At 44.4% G+C, this 17,942-nt stretch overlaps 1 protein-coding gene across 1 annotated transcript in view; it reads left to right on the top strand.

Moving 5' to 3' along the window:
* Positions 1–12,271, top strand: part of CEMIP (cell migration inducing hyaluronidase 1) — a gene marked incomplete at both ends in the record, with an annotated part of 51,359 nt that extends 39,088 nt beyond the window's left edge. The window contains 11 exons of the mRNA XM_084267959.1: positions 300–335; positions 428–583; positions 2,056–2,236; positions 3,917–4,132; positions 5,064–5,275; positions 5,746–5,931; positions 6,620–6,824; positions 7,596–7,682; positions 7,987–8,144; positions 11,124–11,224; positions 12,144–12,271. Coding sequence (XP_084124085.1) covers positions 300–335; positions 428–583; positions 2,056–2,236; positions 3,917–4,132; positions 5,064–5,275; positions 5,746–5,931; positions 6,620–6,824; positions 7,596–7,682; positions 7,987–8,144; positions 11,124–11,224; positions 12,144–12,271 — 1,666 coding nt within the window. The remainder of the gene's footprint in view (positions 1–299; positions 336–427; positions 584–2,055; positions 2,237–3,916; positions 4,133–5,063; positions 5,276–5,745; positions 5,932–6,619; positions 6,825–7,595; positions 7,683–7,986; positions 8,145–11,123; positions 11,225–12,143) is intronic.
* Between the last annotated feature and the right edge of the window lie 5,671 nt (positions 12,272–17,942).

Here is a 17,942-nt window from a genome sequence, read left to right as displayed (position 1 = left end):
AAGGGAAAAAGCTTTATCAGACAAGTAAACTATGCCCAGTAAACACTGTCTTAACCTCAGCTTCGAGCAATCAGGTGCGTGTCTGCTGCTTCACGTGATGTGCACATGCTGCAAAATGTGCCAGAAAACATCTTCCAAAACTGGAGAGGGAACAAACCTGGAAAAGCCTGAGCCTCCCCATGAGCACTGTTCAGCACGTAAACCCTGCTGCCCTCCAACTCCGTTTGATTATTTTAGTTTGACATGATAAAACAAAGCAACCCCAAATCTCTTCTGAAGTTTCTCTCTTCTCTTTGCAGGTTTGCTGACAACGGCATTGGCCTGACCTTGGCGAGGTAAGTGTGGGACAGGTTGTGCTGCAGCCTGTTATGCAGCTGGTGGGGATGAATGTGAGCATCCCCTTCACCTCCAGCCCTTTCCTTCCCAGTGGTGGGACCTTCCCGCATGATGATGGCTCAAAGCAAGAAATCAAGAACAGCCTGTTTGTTGGTGAGAGTGGAAACCTGGGCACTGAGATGATGGACAACGAGATCTGGGGACCTGGAGGTCTGGATCACAGAGGACGAACCCTGCCCATCGGCCCGTAAGTTCCGCTCAGCACATCAAAGTGCTCTCTGTTCCCGCCTGCGGTGCAGACTACCACCCAGTGTGGTTTCTTCAGCACTGTTCAATTTAATAACCATTACATGGAAATGATTTGGTTTCATGCCTCCTGATCCCAAAGTCCTCACTGTGCAGCTGCTGCTGGCAGGTACATACTTGCAGGCTGCCAAGACAGCATCAAACTCCTCTTTCCTTCCCCCTCCTCTTTGCAAACAGAGTTGAGAAGACAGCAAGAGGACTGTGTGCTAGCTGGGCATTTCTGTATATGTGGTCAGCAGTGGTTGAGCAATGTGGCAGCCTCTGTTCAGGTCAGCTGCCAGGAAATCTCGTAGAAGCCTTTCCCTGGGCTTGAGCTGGCCCAAATGTGGTCATAGATGTCCTCAGAGCTGCTGTTACATCTGCTGCTGTGCTACAGGAATTTGTTGCCTTTGTTAATTGGTTTTGAAATGGCCGGTAAAATCTGTGTGTGGCCTCTTCCTAGACCTTAGTCCTTCTTTGTTGTTATTCCTAAAAACATAGTTACCCTAACAGTAGCCCTACAGTGAACAAACACCTCAGCTATTTTTTTCTGCCATATTATACACCTCAACTGTGCTTGTCAATAGTAGTACAGGACCTTATTATTAATGACAGTAATAATGAAAACTCGATCTGTTATGACCATCCTTCCAATATCCTTTACATATATATATGTGGGCATATCTCATCTTGTGTGTTGTGTGCAGAAGCTCAGAGGGACAGAACAAACACACGAAAGCAGGCAGGTCTTGTCCAAGGGAAACGATTCATATAAGGAAGGGATTGAATTTATTTATCATAAGTAAAATTTAAAACATCTTATCTTAGCTTCTTAAGGGTTTTAAGCATCTTGTTCACTTAATCTGTGTGAAAAATGGTGTTTTGTTTACCTTGCAGATGATACCAGAAAAGTCTGATAATGCAGGTCAATTATTCTGCCCCTTCTCTTCAGCCCCATAGACTTTCCTTGTTTTCAGAACCATTTTTTACTGCTGTTCAGTTGCAGTTTCTCTCTTAAACTCCTCTGAAAGATGTGCTGTGACTTCTTTTAGCCCCACTGTTACTTGGCCCAGGGAGTCTGCGCAGCTCTGATGAGTTTCAGGTTTCACTGCTGCAGAACTCATTTCTGATGGCAAACATCTATATATTCAGTTTTAGGTCAATGCTTTGGCATTGCTGTAAGTTGTTTCCCTTGAGCACAGACCAAATCAAGATGATTTGTTCAGACACAAAAGAACTTAAACTGAACTTGAAAGGATAAGAGACCTTCACAGACTTGGAAAGGAGGGAACTCAGGAGCCATCCCAAGGGCTGTGAGAAATGAGAGCAGCTGAGAAACAAGTGCTGTGGGATTGTACCTCTCTAGAATGTATTCTCATCCTCATTCTAACGTATCGTGACCCAGTCTCTCTGTCTCCTCCAAATGCATTTTAGGGATTTTCCCATTCGAGGAATTCAGTTCTACGATGGACCCATCAATGTCCAGAACTGCACCTTCCGCAAATTCGCTGCCCTGGACGGCCGGCACACGAGCGCCCTGGCCTTCCGGCTCAATAACGCCTGGCAGAGCTGCCCCAACAACAACGTCACTGACATTCATTTTGAAGATGTCCCTGTGAGTTGTCCTTCCCAGAAAAGCCTTTTCCAGTTGGTTTAAAAATAGGGTTGCAGGCCGAAAGGGTGTAGCAGACTTTGGGAGAAAGCATGAGTTTTTCGGGAGGTTGCACATCATCTGTGCCAGAAGTTTAACAGAGAGGGCAGCAGCTAAGAAAGAAGAGGTTGGATGAGGAAATGACAAGAAAATCTGATTCCTTGAGAGGTTTGCTGCAAACCAGAAGCAGGTATCACTTTCAAAAAATTAGTGACATTCAAGTGGAAATAATTTCCATTCCTGTGCGTCTCAGAAACTGTTGAAATAGGGAGAAGAATCTGTTCCCTTATTTCCAACAGCAGTATAATATTAAAGCAACAACAGAAGGAAGTCTGTTGTGGAAGGTCTAACTCACCTAGAAGCAGAAAATCCTGATTTTGGAAAACAGCTGGTGAAAATGAGCTGGTGCTGGGTAAGTCTGCAGCCCTACACACCATGGGCTCCGTTTCTGCAGACACAAATGAGAGCAGGACCTGGCCAGAAAGGGTCTGCCAACTTTGAATTACAGTATGAACTTCTGGGTGCTAGTCTGGACCCGTCCCGGGGTCTGTGCTTTTGAGTTATTTTTGTATTTGCTTGCACAAATACATACTAACTGGTTTGCTGAGGTTCACCTCTAGCAGCTGTTAAACCCGACTGCCAAACATTACAAACAAATAAATAAATAAAGTGGTTGGGACTGACATTATTTGGGTTGCTTAACTTTCAAAAAATTAGGAGACTTGCTCACATGTCAGGAAAAGTGCTGACGGGTGATCCTTGTGCCAAATGGGATGGGAAAGGCAAAATTCCCATAGAAGTGTTGGTTGGTCACTCACATTGCACCAGGCAGGCTGGTGACACGGCATTTATTTATGCTGGACAAAAATATAAATCTGAAGTTGGCTGAGCAGCCATTTCCCAAGGGAGGTTGCTGATTGTTCCCAGCATCAGTGTGACTTTATGTGGCTTTGGAACCTTAAAAATACATTAGCAGACACTGAGTGAAGTGCCTTTAATGAGATTGTCCTGGGTCCTGAACCTTCCTCCAGAATTTTAAACCAAACCTTCCCAGATCTGAGGCTGAAAGTCTGGTTGTTTTAGCCTTTCCCCCACAGTCAGCAGGGAAATCTCTGCCTGCTCTGTCTGACAAATCAAACACACCTTTTAAGTGTGTGACCCAGCTCTACACTGACTTCGGGTTTAATGAAGAGGCAGTGTGCAGGCAAAGGAGAGACAATCCTGATATTCCTGTACCAAATGACCCCGATGTTCCTGCCAACTGACAAACACAGTGATTTTATTGCTTCCAATTTTGGATACTCAGTTTCAGAAGCTTGTAGTTTTATTATCATGTGTGTGCTGTCTCGGAGGACCTGCCACCCCAGGCTTCATCTGCAGTCGTGGGGCCTCAGAGCCATTGAACATCAAACCTCAAACTGAACAGCCAAAATCTGTAGCCTTTAACAGAATAGTAATGTTACAGCATACACCGATTTCTTCATGGACAAGTGGACCCACAAACTCAACATTATTTCTTGTCCAATGCCAAACAAAGTCAGCAAATGGGTCCTTTGAGCCCCTCTAGTGACCACAGCTATCCTTTGCTCTATAAGTGATCAGTTACTTTTGGGAGATGTAACTGTGTTTCACTGTTTTCTTTAGATTACCTCAAGAGTCTTCTTTGGAGAACCTGGACCCTGGTTCAATGATCTGGATATGGATGGTGACAAAACATCAGTTTTTCATGACGTAGATGGTTCTGTGTCCGAATATCCAGGCTCATATCTCATAAAAGAAGATAACTGGTTAATCAAGCATCCTGACTGCATTGACGTGCCCGACTGGAGAGGTTCCATCTGCAGCGGACACTTTGCACAGGTAAAGCTGCTTACCTTGCAGTATCACCATCACTTTATTTTATTTTAAATTTCCTGGCACTGTAAATGTTGACTTTTAGAAATGGACTAGGTGCTTGGGGTTTATTTATCTGCGTGTCCACACAGGTGGTTTTGAACATGAGTATACTGTGGTATATTTTCAGATACTTTTGCCCTGACTGTTAACAGCTCTACCAACTTCTCCTTGAAGTCCCCTAAGAGCTCCAAAAGCATTAACAGATTAATATTCATAAATCGATGGGCTGTCGGCTAGTTACTTTTCCTTGATTTATGGAGGGAAGTGTTGCCCACAGTGTTATGGGAAATTTGCTGAGGAATTGAAATTAGACTTCAGCTCTCATGATCTTTCATCCTGTTGTGTAACCACCAAACCATTCTTCCTCCCACATGAGCTCCGAGTGCTCTTGGCTTCAAAGACTTTTCTCTGATGAGTAGTGCCTGTTTTTGTCTTAGGTGTTGCAACTGTTGGTTTTGTTGGGTTTTTTTTCCTGTGTAGTGCCACTAAAGCCAACTTGTAACCACTGAGCTGTTTTCCCTGCTTCTGAGATCCAGACAGAAGGGTCCTTGTTCAGTAGAAGTCAGATGTCTGAGGTAGATACCGTCCCACTGCTGAGGGTTGCCACTAACACTGTAAAATACTTCAGCCCTAATGCAGGCCTGTTTGAAGCCTTGACTGGCACATACTCTTGAACTCAGTGGATGAGGAAATGATCCTTTTTTTTTGCCTATATTTTTTTCTGAAAACAGTTTACTGTGTTGAAAAGGAAGCCTAAGAAATTGAACATAATTGTATGGCATACAGGTCACTGCTGAAGTCACAGGCCTCACACTCTTTCACATCTATTGAGCAGCTGTGCCTTTAATATTATACTGTCAGTCATTAAACCCTTGGTGATCTTTTTTTCATCTAGTTATACATCCAAGCGTACAAGCCAGCCAACCTGAAAATGAAAATCATAAAAAATGACTACCACAATCACCCACTCTACTTGGAAGGGGCTCTGAGCAAAAGCACTCATTACCAGCAATATCAGCCAGTTATAACTCTGAGGAAAGGCTACACCATCCACTGGGACAAGACAGCTCCTGAAGAGCTGGCCATATGGCTCATCAACTTCAACAAGTGAGTGATCCGACCGAATTCCAACATTCCAGCCCAATAATGTAACTGCACATTTTTAGTGGGTGAGGTCATCGCCTTATGAGCTCTTCCAGAATGAACATGTTGTTCTAGGAAGTCCGCTGAGTTCTGCATCTCTACATTTGACATCTCAGATTCCTGTTTCCTCCCCCAGGAAGCTCTAGAAGATAACACAGTTCGCTTTTAGAAGCCTAGACCTAATTCATTCCTGCTGCATGGAAGTCACAGGTGTAGAAGTCAGGAGCAGATCTGACCCACATTGCTTAACTAACCCATGGTTGTTATGTCTAATTTACATTGCATTGATTCATCCCAAACCATTAAAATTTTAACTGGCCAGGAAAAAATTAAGTTACATTTCACAGTGAACTATTTAGTTTGGCTTCTAGCATGCCCAGGAAAATAATAGTCATGTGTCAACTTGTTATAATGTTGGTCTTTGATATTTTTAGGAACGACTGGATCCAAGTAGGGTTTTGCTATCCTAAAGGGACGACATTTTCCATTCTCTCAGACATCCACAACCGCCTCTTGAAGAAAACATACAAAACTGGAACCTTCTATAGAACTTCTCAGATGGAGAAACTGGAGCACCGATACCCTAGCAAAGGTTACTACTACTGGGATGAGGACACTGGGTAAGGAAGCAGGCCTTGCCGATTTGGACAGGGCTTTGAGAAAGCTGCTGGAATCGTGAGCAGTTTGGCTAATGCCATTAGCTGGGATCACAACAAAACCAGCAAGTCTTTCTGGGAATGTGACCAGCGTTTAATTTTCCTGGGACTCCCACAGCTGCCAGTCATTCATAGCCTCTGCTGCACTGCCAGTTGCTCTGGGAAATGCTTTGCCAAGTGAATACAAATTAGAAAAAATAGACAAAAGCAAAGTGCAGACCATGAAACTGAACTGGAGACACACCCAACTCTTTTAGTTTTGAACAGCAACCCTTTATAAACACCATGACAGGGATGCACAGGAACTAAGAGTGTAAAGCCTTTTAAAGAATTAAAATAATGGGAAAGAAAGACGTAAAATACAAAGCATGTGTTTCTACATAAATGTATCATTATAAAATAGAGTTCAGAGGGAGTTCAGGTGACATCTAATTTTTCCATCTTAAGCTGCCTGACCTCCCCAAACCCTGCCTAAGATGCCTGTCCCCCTTTATTTGCACATGATATGCTGAGCACTATAAAATGCAGGTGCCTGGGGTTTGTTACACAAATTACTGCAAAGCATTACAAAGGAGCCCACCAAAACTGGGAGTTAGTAATCTTTTGCACATAAGTCCCAAGGATGTTGTCCTCTTTTCTCTCCTGCCTGCAGGCTGCTGTTTCTGAAACTCAAAGCTCAAAACGAGAAGGAGAAATTCGCTTTCTGCTCTGTCAAGGGCTGTGAACGAATAAGGATCAAAGCTGTGATCCCAAAGACAGCTGGTGTCAGTGACTGTGAAGCCACGGCCTACCCCAAGTACATTGAGACACCAATAGTCGAAGTCCCGATGCCAAAGAAGCTCTCCAGTGCGCAGCTGGTAAAGTAGTTGGTTTCTTATCACAGAATTATTGCCAGTGTAAATCTGTTGTTCTGGCACGTATTGTGCCCACAGGCATAGAACGGCTTTGTACCAAGTTCAGCATAGCCTGTGCCTAATTTTCTGCTAATTCCACGCTCCAAGCATGGGGAATAATACAAAAGAGACTGTTGCATGTGCAGAAAGCATGGATGCCAGGAGGACAGAGCCACCCAAGACTGGGCTGGATTCTAGGTCTTTGGTCCTCTGTTGTGATGTGCTTAAAAGCACAGGGTGAGAAGGGGTGAGCTGGAAGACAGGCTGGTCCAGAGAATGTGATTCTGGAGAGACAGGAGGAGCAGCAGTATCAGAGAGGGGACTGCATACCTGAGTGTCTTGTCCATATAATGCTCAACACTCTCTTCTATGTGCAATATAGTATGGTTCTGGGGAGGGAGGGGAACATTTACCTGATTTTGCGGGGTTTCAGTCATCAGCCTTGAAGCAGGAAGGCACAGCAAAGCCTCAGAGAATTATGTGTCAGCTCTGCAAAGTGAAAATCACTTATACTCTACCAGTTGGTGAAACAATTTAAAACGTTGACAGGATGAACAGAGAGGTTAGCATTGTACCCAGCCTCATTAGCGATGCAATTTAGCAAGTCAGTGCTTATTATGTAGCTTTCTTGTTGATTGAATTTCAAGGCTTAAAATGCTTTCTGAAAATGCAGCATTTAGGTAATGGAATGCTCATCAGAAAACCTCTCTTCTCTTTTTTGTTTTTGGTAAACAGAAGACCAAGGATCACCTAATAGAAGTGAAAATAGAAACTTATAAGAAACAGTACTTCCACCTAAAGGATGACTTTGCGTACATTGAGGTGAGTAGTCCTCTGGGTGAACTTTATGGGACTAAATTCTAAGATATATGCTTCATTTTTTATGGAAAACTTGCTTACAAAGTTACCAGGTCACTTCTGCTTTGTATTTTGCAAAACCAAACAAATGAAAAAAGGCTGTAATTTCCCTTTATGAGTCAAAATGCGGGACAGCTTGACCTCGGAGATCTGGAATTCTGCCCTTTGAGCAGTCCCGTGACTCAAGACTATCAGTGCTTCTTAAAGGTGCTTGTTTGCAATTATGTTACATGATGGACCAAGAGTAATTTTTCCTGCCCCTGCACAGGTTGATGGAGCCCGGTTTTTCCTCACGGATGAGGGTATCCAGCTGGTTGTGATTGATGGGCATCACGGAAAAGTTGTTGATCGAGTAACATTCAAAAACTCGATTCTACAAGGAATCCCAGCACAGATAGAAAATTATGTCAACAACATCAAAGATCAGTGAGTAAATAATTGGGTGTTACTAAGGTGCAGCATATGAGAACACTGTACAACACTCATCGTTTTCCTGGGTTTTGTCACCCAGCGTGGGCCAGACTGACCGAGCTAACAATGTGCTTTGTACCTGCTGGCTCCGATAGAGACCAAATGTGAGCGGGACATGCAGGCAGCAGAAGGATGCAGGCTCTGATTTAGGAACTGATTGAACCTCAGATAAACTGCAGAGCTACATTTGATTAATAAACTGCAGATCTACATTTATGCTGTGGGTTGCAGACAAACTGCAGGCTTCAATTCGCCAAGCACTTACTGCTGCAGATGTGTGCAGTTTACATTTTTCTATTGCCTGCATACTCTCAAATCAGAGAATTCCTCTAATGAAATACATCCCTCTTTGCACGTGTTCCCTGCCCAGACCTAGAGGCTGGATGCTTTTATTTTTTAAGTATGGGCAGCCAGAAATGCAGAGTTTTGTAAGTGGGTGGTAAATAGCTAACATGTGTTCCTACATCCTGGAGGAGAGTGGCTTCATCTGCTGGAATAGGAATGGGAACAACATCAGAAACCCTATAACCAAAGGGGCTGTTCTCGTATTAGTTTGTGGAGTGATACAGGGAAATGAATATATTTCACTGCAATTGTATCTACTTTATTTGAAATCTAATATGTAATATTTAATACCAATATGATTGCTTTGTTGATGAATCATCTGGAATAGCTGTGGGCAGATTGGCAGGATATTGTTCTGGCATTTATTCTACAGACTGGGGGACGTTTCAGCTGAGTGCCATGCAGGTGGATACAGATGTGCCTCTAATGTCCTAAATAACTCTGAAGGTTGCATAAAATCATATTAAGAGGTCACTGAAGAGAAGCATGATAGTTGCTCACTTTTCCCTCATTAAAAAAATAACAGGGTGTTTCAGAGAGGCCATCATTCTCCTTTGCAAAAAGTCCAATCTCAATCCTGGCTAAATCCAGCTCCCAGATTCTTTCTTATTTAAGAAGACTGAATCATAATTAGACTTCAGGTGGATTAAAATCTTTCTAAAATTCATTGTCATCTCTGGATTAGTGCTGGAACAGGATTAGGATTAGGTTTGGAAATTGACCCAACATGGTCACCACCTCTCCAGTCTCACTCAACTGTACTTTTGCAAGTATTGAACCCCCAGATTATTGCCATTTCACCAAAAGTTTTCCCAGCCCTTCCCCTGCAAGCCTTTCCAGTTTGATCAGGCATGGGCTGCAGCTGCTGCCATGGGGCACCTTGCATCCATTTGCTAGATGAAAGTGTCATTCAGGTTTAGATGTGGCCACTATGCCAATGTCAGGGCTGTCCAACCAGCAGCTCCTTGTCACCTCTCCCTGCTGCAAGAGGGAGCACAAACTGTACGGAGAGCTGGTGCGAAGTGAGGGGACGGAACCCACCAGCCTCACCAGCCCTTACAAAGTGGCTGGTTTAGATTTACAGATTTGGGAGTGCTAGAAGAGGTGTTTCTAGAAGGACAAGCCTCTGTTCATTTAACCAACTCTCTGCAGGCCAGATTCCTTTTTTTTTTTTTTTAATCACTTTTCTGATGAGTTTCCCAGGGACAAGAAGACAAAGCATCTGGTGTTTTAAACTTCCATAGCAGGAAAGGCTTAATAGAAACTAATGATTTTAGTGTACTGAAGAAAAAAAAAAGAGGTGATTCAGCATTTGCAAAGTACTCAAAATCAGCCTGCCAGCTCAATCCACTCTCATAAGCACTGGAGTATTTTAACAGCTCAGTTTTATCCCAGGAAAAGTCCTGATGACTCTTAACTCTTCTGCTCCTCCCATCCCTCTGCCACCCCATTACTATTTTCCCCTGAACAGTTCCAGTTCCAGCTGAGGTGTTAAGATGTAGCTGCTGCCCTCAGTAGCTCAGGGCTTGAGCTCTGCAGGAGCTGGTTTCTAATTAATTTCTGTGCCTTGTGTCCACCCTGGTGCAGGAAAGCAGACCCAGCGTGGCCCTCGTTGTACACGATTGGCAATGCCACTTGAGTCAGGGAAATTTCATTCACAGAAACCCTGCAAGGTGGAGTGAAATAATTTAATCTAAGCAGGTGTTTGCTCAATTATTCTGTCATGCATTTTAATTAGGAGTTGAGAAAAGGTTGACATCCCGGCCCCACTGAATTTAACAGCAAAACTCTGTCTGAACTCACCCAAGTGTAGCTCTACCTTTGACATAACCTTTGGAGGGGTTTGTGCATCTTTTAGGAAGTAATGAGCTTAACTTCACTGAGTTTCATGTGCTTCTCCCCAGAAAAGTCTCTATATGATTATCCCTTCATATTTAATTTGGGGTTTTATTGTACCCTTTTAGAACTAAACCTAGGCGGTTACCGACTTCTACGCAAACACAGATTTGCACTAGCTTAACACACTTACTCATATAGTTTATCACTTGAAATTGGTAGAAGACCATGAGAATTTTGAGGTGAAATACTATATAAGCAAGTATGATCTTATATTATTATTGTTGTTGTTGTTGTTACCATAATCATCAAAAGCATAATGAAAATTAAGCAAAAGCATCAGACCAGCAGAAATGTCAAAGAAGTTAATTCTTCAGGCTCTACCCTGCTAATGATGTAAGAACAAGAAATAATTCGAGTCTTGCTCAGAGCATCCCAGGGAGAGCAACATTCCTTTCTGAGCACAGCAGGATAGAACTGCTGATTTGAAACATTTAAATTATTCTAGAAAACAGTGTTTTGTTTTGTTTTTTAAAAAGGTTGCTTCTGTTGCCTTCCCAATGAGTCTTGCATGGTTGGAAAAGGGAATATATGGCTAAGCTGTTGGAAAGATCTGACAAAAGCCATAAAAATAGCAACCGCTGTTCTTTTGTGGATGTGAGTCACAGGGGCAGGAGTTACCAGTGCTGAAGACAGACCAGTGAGGAACGTGTTCTGACCTCATCTGTTTATAACTGACTTTGTTTCCTTCAGCTCTGTAGTGCTGGTGACATCTAAAGGAAGATTCATTTCCAGAGGACCATGGACTAAAGTACTGGAGAGACTTGGAGCAGAAGAAGGTTTTCGGTTAAAAGGTAACCACTTTTCCTAACTGCAGTTCCCCACCCCTCTGATCTATTCCCCTCTCGGGGTTCCAGCAAAGGGACCTTTCTTCTTTCTTCCAACTTTGCCATGCTTGTTTCTATCAGCATGTGCTCAAACACCCTGGCATCAGTCATTATTTATTCACTAAGGCTGTAGTCACTGCAGCTTTGGATAACAGTGCTCATTTTTGTACTGCAGATGGAAAAAGTACCCTGGCAGTTGTTCTAGGAAGGAAAGCATAAAGGGTTTTGATTTTCCAGAGTAATTTTAAATGAAAAGACATCTTAACAATAGGAATATTGGAGGTTTTTTTCCCCCTAAATGACCCCAAACAGGATTTTTTCACTTGTTTGAACTTTAGCTGGTTTACCCTTGAAACAAGATTCTGACTTGATGGCTCAAAACTCATCGCTTTGAAAGTATCATGTAGGATATTGCTCTGTAGTGCCCATTGGTCTGACCAGCTCTAACTGTGAGCTCTTGGCAAGCCTTCCTCTGTGTGCATGCTGTGCTTGCTAACACGGGGCTCGGCTGTGGCCCTGTCCCTCATCATCCCCCCCACCTCCTACCGTCTGTAAAGGAGTTTGAGTATAACCACCATGGAGTTAATGGAAGCCTCAATGAGTAGCTCAAACTGCCTGTGAGGAAGGGTTTTCCCTTCTCTCTTTCTCCTCTTCTATGTATCCCACATTAATTAATGGACATATACAACATGTAATAAAAGTTTAATTAAGCTTCATTAGAAAAGCATTTCTTTCATACCTGGAGAATGCAGAATTGGCCAGGTTTGTGTGTGCCTGCATGCTCTTGTCCACCTGTATCTGTCCAGCCTTTGAGGGTAGCTACACGCATGGATGTTTTTCTGGTGCAGCCTTGACACACTCCTGATGCATTTGCTCTGATTTGCAGAAAAAATGGCTTTTGTGGGATTCAAAGGCAGCTTCCGCCCTGTCTGGGTGAAGCTGGTCACTAACGAGGACTCAGCTAAAATCTTTCAAGCACTGCCAATTCCTGTGGTGAAGAAAATGAAATTATGAGGACACACTGCTCTGCCTTCTGGCTGCCGGCACTGCCCGCACGGGATGGACTACTGACTGCTCACCGCAGACACCTTGCCAGCCTGCTCCAGGGGTGCAGCGTGTTGTTGTCGTTGTTGTTGCTGTTCAAAAAGAAATCTTACTGTAAGTAGCTAGAGTGGCCACATGTGACAGACAAGCCTTCCTTTGTGATCAGCATACGTTCTGTGATCACCAGCTCCTCGCCGGGCGACTTGCTCACCGATGCCATGTTGACTCTCATGTTACTAAGCAAGGTTTGACCTTGTTTTACACGGTGCTGGTTTTATCAGCACCCCTGTGACAGACTAACTTACATGCTGCCTCTTGAAGGGGTGGGACTAGGTCTGAAGGCCATCGAGTATTACTGTTTTCACCGGCCTCTAAGTTGTCCAAACACTTTATTTTGTTCCCATGGTCTAACTAGCTGCTCCTATAAATGTGGAATGCCAATTGAAAGGCTGGTTGAAAACCTAAGATAGAAAGAGTATCCCTAGATGCCTGGAAACCTATCTGGAGAGTAAGAATTTCTCCTTTTACAACTTTTGATCAAGCTCTTTGGGATCTGTGTTACACATCCTAAGCCATGGCACATAGTTGGGGAAGAGATGAGAGGAGCAGAAGATAAAACATGCCAGTGGAAACTGATGAAACTGCATCTTTCTGCTTGCTCAGAAAATGGAGTTTCCTATGGATCAAAGGGGTTTAAGAGTGGTTGCTCAAATAGGAAGTTTTCCTTCAACAAGCAGCTGTAGGCTGGAAGGAAAGTGATGTCAATGAGCACATACAACTTTTCTCAGCCCTTCCCATATGGTCCCTCCACATGCTAATGTTCAGGATCAGTCTGGAGGGTTTAAGGTAGCAGTGAAAGAGAGAATCCTGTTCAAGGTTTCCAGTTTTTAACTGGGAATACTGTAAATCACCTTATTTGGCCTCAAATAGAATGAATGGACTTTTCCAGGGAGGGCAGAGGGAATGGAAGCAGACTGCTCTGCTGTGTGTTGCTTTCTGATCCTGTCCTCAGGCTAAAGGGCATGAGTGTTCTGGTCCTCTTGGAAGAGTTATGTGAAAACTGGATAAGAGATGGCAGAGGTCTTATCAGGTAGCTGAAGAATGAGAGTGGGAATCCCCATACCCTAGTTGGATGCCTTGTACCTCCTTCCTCCCTTACCCAGCAATAGCTGGGTAATGAAGGGAGATCAGTGCGAACCAGGACTCCTATGGGGACACCTCCTGAAGCTGGGAAATGAAACATTGTCTTGTGAAATGTTGCAAGCATCTCTAGTGTTCTGTGATACTTCAACCTGCTGCTCAGAAATGCCATGAAGGCATTTCCAGAGCCTGTGCCTGTTCTAAGAAACACCAGGAGGGGAGGTGGGGGTAAAAGCTGCTTTTTGGAGCATAGTGACATTTTTTCCAGTAATACCTGGATTTGTTTCCCTACTTAATCTCTGCCTGTCCCCATTGCTGCAGAATTTATTAGTTGCTGTTGGTTACTTCATTTTGCTCTGTTTTAATTAGACCTTATGTAATTAAGTTGGGTATCTCCCCCCCCCCCCCATAATATCCAAAATGATATCTTGCAGCTAGAATGAAAGAGCAACCAGTCCATGTGTCATTCCCAGGGCTCCGTAGGTGTTGCACTCTATAGCCAGGTTTGCATCAATGGCTCTGAAATTCAAAGCAACTATGAGCAAAATGTATATAGTACTGTAGGTTACATTCCCCTCAAGCCTCTCCTGGGTTTTGAAACTGGAAATAGTCTTTTCAGTCTTACTATAGAGTTGTTTTGAACTTGCTGAATGTCATGTGTATTGCATTTAAAAAAAAAAAAAAAAAAGGAAAAAAAAAAGAAGAGCCAAGCCTTCCTTCCCTTGCTTCTCAACAAGTGTCTGTTACTGAATGCTTTTTAGGCATTTGTGCCATTTCCAGAATGAATGGGCAACATTTGTAAAAGGCAAGTAAGGTGGGTTTTTTATTTCCCCAATGTCCTCTGATGGTTTGGGGATTTTACAAACTATTCCTTGAAAAAGTCAGTCTCACTCTTGTGGTTCAGCCGTGATGATCCAAACATCCTTTATCTGATGTTCTCTGATAGCCAAAACAGAGCCAGATCCCTGAAGTCAAGCAAATAGACTAAAATAAAGTCCCTTGGGCACATTAGTCTGGATTATCTAAACCTCTTCCTTGTCCTGAGGCTGTTCTGTTGAGATCATTTGGCCATGCAGGCAGAACACTTGCTTCCGAGAGCCGGACCAAAGTGGGAGTGTTGCTTTCATGAGCACTTGACAGAGAGTGGGCAGGATGCCCGGCCTCAGGGTGCACCTGGTTTGGATGTGGCTCTGTATGACCCCCGGGGACAGGGCTGTCGCCCTGTGCTGCACTGCTCACTGGGCCACAGCCCCTTCCCTTCTCCTGCTCTCTGTAAGCATGTGGATGCCCTGGGGGGGTCATGCCAGGTCGGTCCATCCTTTAGACTGTTTTGTTTGGCTGCCATGAGCACGCTGCCGTTGTGCTGAAGTGTAGCTTCTGATTTTACAATTTTGGGAATTCTCAGGGTGAAATCATAAGACTTGGCTCTCGAAAAACTTTTTTTAAAAAAAAACCTTAAATCTCATCTTATTAAGAGAAGAAAACTTTTAAGTAGCTTATTCTATCATGCAAAGCTTGTCACATGGGGCCTGTTGCGGAGCTTAGGGTGGGTCTCATGCTGTGAATATGGAGTAGGGAATCACTGCAGCCTGTAAGCCTGAGGGATAATGGAGCATCATCGCCATGTACTGGGGCAGACCCTCCAGTGAAATGCAAAGGGCTCCCGTCGACCTTCACAGAATGAAGCCAGTGAGTTGCTCTGAAGACAGAACAAAGCCTGATACCATCGCCAGTCAGCAATAGTTTTGTGCCATACGATTACTTTTGAATCTTTGACTGTTCTAGAGATTGCACGTGCACATTTTGACTAGAGAAGTACCTGACTGCTTGTTCTCTGTATGTCCTTCTAGCAGTCCCTGCACACGCTGCAGTTACCCTCTGTGTCAGGTTTGTTACCCCAAGTGTTTCCATGTTTGCCTGCACAGTTGCCATTGGTCGAGTGGGGTGGGTTTTTTTGATTGTGATTTGTTTGTCTGCTTGTTTGGTTGGATGTTTGGGTTTTTTGCCTCTGTTCCAATGCTTGTGTTACCTGTCGCCGAAATAGCTGGTCCTTTTTCGGAGTTAGATGTTTGTACATTTTCTTATAGACTTTCTGATGAAAAAAAAAAAAAGATATATTTTCTATTAATTTATTACAATGGCACTAAGACAACTAAATTGCAGACATATGAAGCATTTTTACTGGAGTTTAGCATTGTCCAGGTTGTTAAGGAGGTCGGCAATATGTCTTTTCTGATAATCTGCTTTGCACTTGAAAGCTCTCTGTGTCCGCAGACCATGGTAATGCATTGACTGTCTGGTTTATGATGACAAGAGCTCTTGGGACATTGGCTCCCACAGATCGTGGCTTACAACTGAAATAACATGTAGTTGTTTGGAGTACACTGTGTTTATCAAAATAAATATTCAGTGCAAATTTCTTATATTATTTTTGTCTCTCATCTCTCATTGTGTCCCTGCAACAATGAATGGGTGTTTGCTGGGGGGACAAGGAGACACATACCACACACACGCACAGAGCCCTCAGCTGAGAGGAAAGCACACAGCTCCTTGCTTACTTCAAAAGGCAAAAAAATGAGGGGCCAAACCACCCTGTGTGTGTTTGCTGGCCAGTCTGTGCAGTTACATATCTGTCCAGCTGAGATGAGAAGGGGAGATGGGAGCAGGAAAGGGGGTGTTACAGTGGGCAGACATGGGAGAGGGCTAAATTTGGGGCAGGTGGGGGACTGTTAGTAGGTTGAAACAAAAATCTTGTTCCCTTGTTTGTAAACCTTTTATTTTTTTCATTGAATAGTGTGAACATGGAATAAAAATATGTATGGAAGTAATACATAAAGCCTGTATAAAATTTGTGTAGTGGGCAGCTATTAAGGCCTGTAAGCAGCTCACAGTTGGGTCAAATATGACTTTGACTGTAAATTTGTCACCCTGGGATGGTGCCAGCTGAGCAGACTTTGCTATAAAACATGTTGGAGGTTCTAACACTGGCATGGAAGTTTTTGGTGGCAACCATCAGCATTTCTAACATCTAAGCACATACTTTTTTAATTAAGTACCAAAATAGAGGTTAGTGCATTAGAGGAGATCACCCACCTAATGCCTCCGGGCCAGGAAACAGAAAGTGCACCCTGCCTACTCTTCTCTGATTGAATTTACTGGGGCATTGGACTTTTGAAGAGGAACTTGGAGGGGGAGGAAGGGGGAAGAAAAAAGCTGAGACAGAAATCTCATTTCACAGCAACAGTGTAGGGAAAAAAGTGAAATGATTTTAATAGTGTGATAAGCTCAAAGCCTGACGTGTTGAGAGCTACAGAGGCTGCTTGGGGCGGGGGGGGGAAGGTTGGGTCAGAGTTAGGCTTTAGACTCTGACTGTGAGGTGACAGTGAAGGGGGACGGGGAGAGGGGATGAGGTGTAGGGGCACAACACAGAGAGGTCCCATGTACCTCCAAAAGGCTGTGTGGGAGCTGGGACCTGCTCACAGGGCAGACCCTGCAGAGACCCCCCAGGCTAAGTGGGACAGGAGGTACTGTGCTTGTGTGCACAGCTCATACATACACCTACCTGAGCCACGCATGGCTGCATACACACAGCTTTTATAAATGTACATGTACATAGACATCCTATACACGTGTGCACAGGCATTCTTTCATTTATATACATGCACATGCATGCACACACACATATACACCCCATATGTGTACACCCCCCCCACACACAGCCCCATACATGTCTTAATCGCACTCATTATACACAGACTCTTTTACATTATCACATTATTTATTTTTGAGGGGACAAATGGTGGCGTGAAGAGGGTTCTCCTCACCTCATGTCCCCCATGGCCTGCTGGCAGATGGCACCAGTGTGCTGGCATCACTCTGTGTGTGTGTGAATTTGTATGTGTATCTGCGTGGGGGTGGGTATAAGTGTGTGTGTGAGGGGGGTGTGTGTACATACAGCTGTTAGAGCTAAACACTGAACTCTGCATTAGCATACACGGTTCATTGAGCTAGTGCACCATGTAACAGGTGTGTGTAACACAGACCGGGAACACGCAAACCCGCCGTTACACACTGCCTGCTGTAGGGCAAGGGGCTTCACCGGGTACCGAAGAGTCACACTTCACACGGCTGTGACTTAGATCCCGCTATTGTGAAGCTGATGGCAGCGTTAAAGGTGACGTGCCGGTGACGGGGCGCAGCAGGACAGCCGGTTGCCTGTCCGCGCCCGCCCTCCAGCGGCCGCTCCAGGCCCGGGAGGGACGCCGGGGCTGCCCCCCCCGACACGGCCGGGAAGCCAGGCAGCGCGGCCGGGCAGCTGGGGCAGAAGGGCTGCCGCTCAGCCTCCCGCCGGCCGGCGGAGCTTCAGCACGGTTTAAAGCTGCTTTTTATAAAGCGAACATTTAGCAAAAAGTGGGGGGTTCCCCCCCAGCTATGACGTGAGGTGTTCGCACGTTACCTGGCCGGAGTTGTGACCCTGGGGCCGTGCGTCCAGCTGCAGCTT

The sequence above is a fragment of the Gallinula chloropus genome (assembly GCF_964237585.1).
Source record: "Gallinula chloropus genome assembly, chromosome: 9".
In the NCBI taxonomy this organism is placed as follows: Eukaryota; Metazoa; Chordata; class Aves; order Gruiformes; family Rallidae; genus Gallinula; species Gallinula chloropus.
This window is presented reverse-complemented; position numbering and strand designations above follow the sequence as displayed.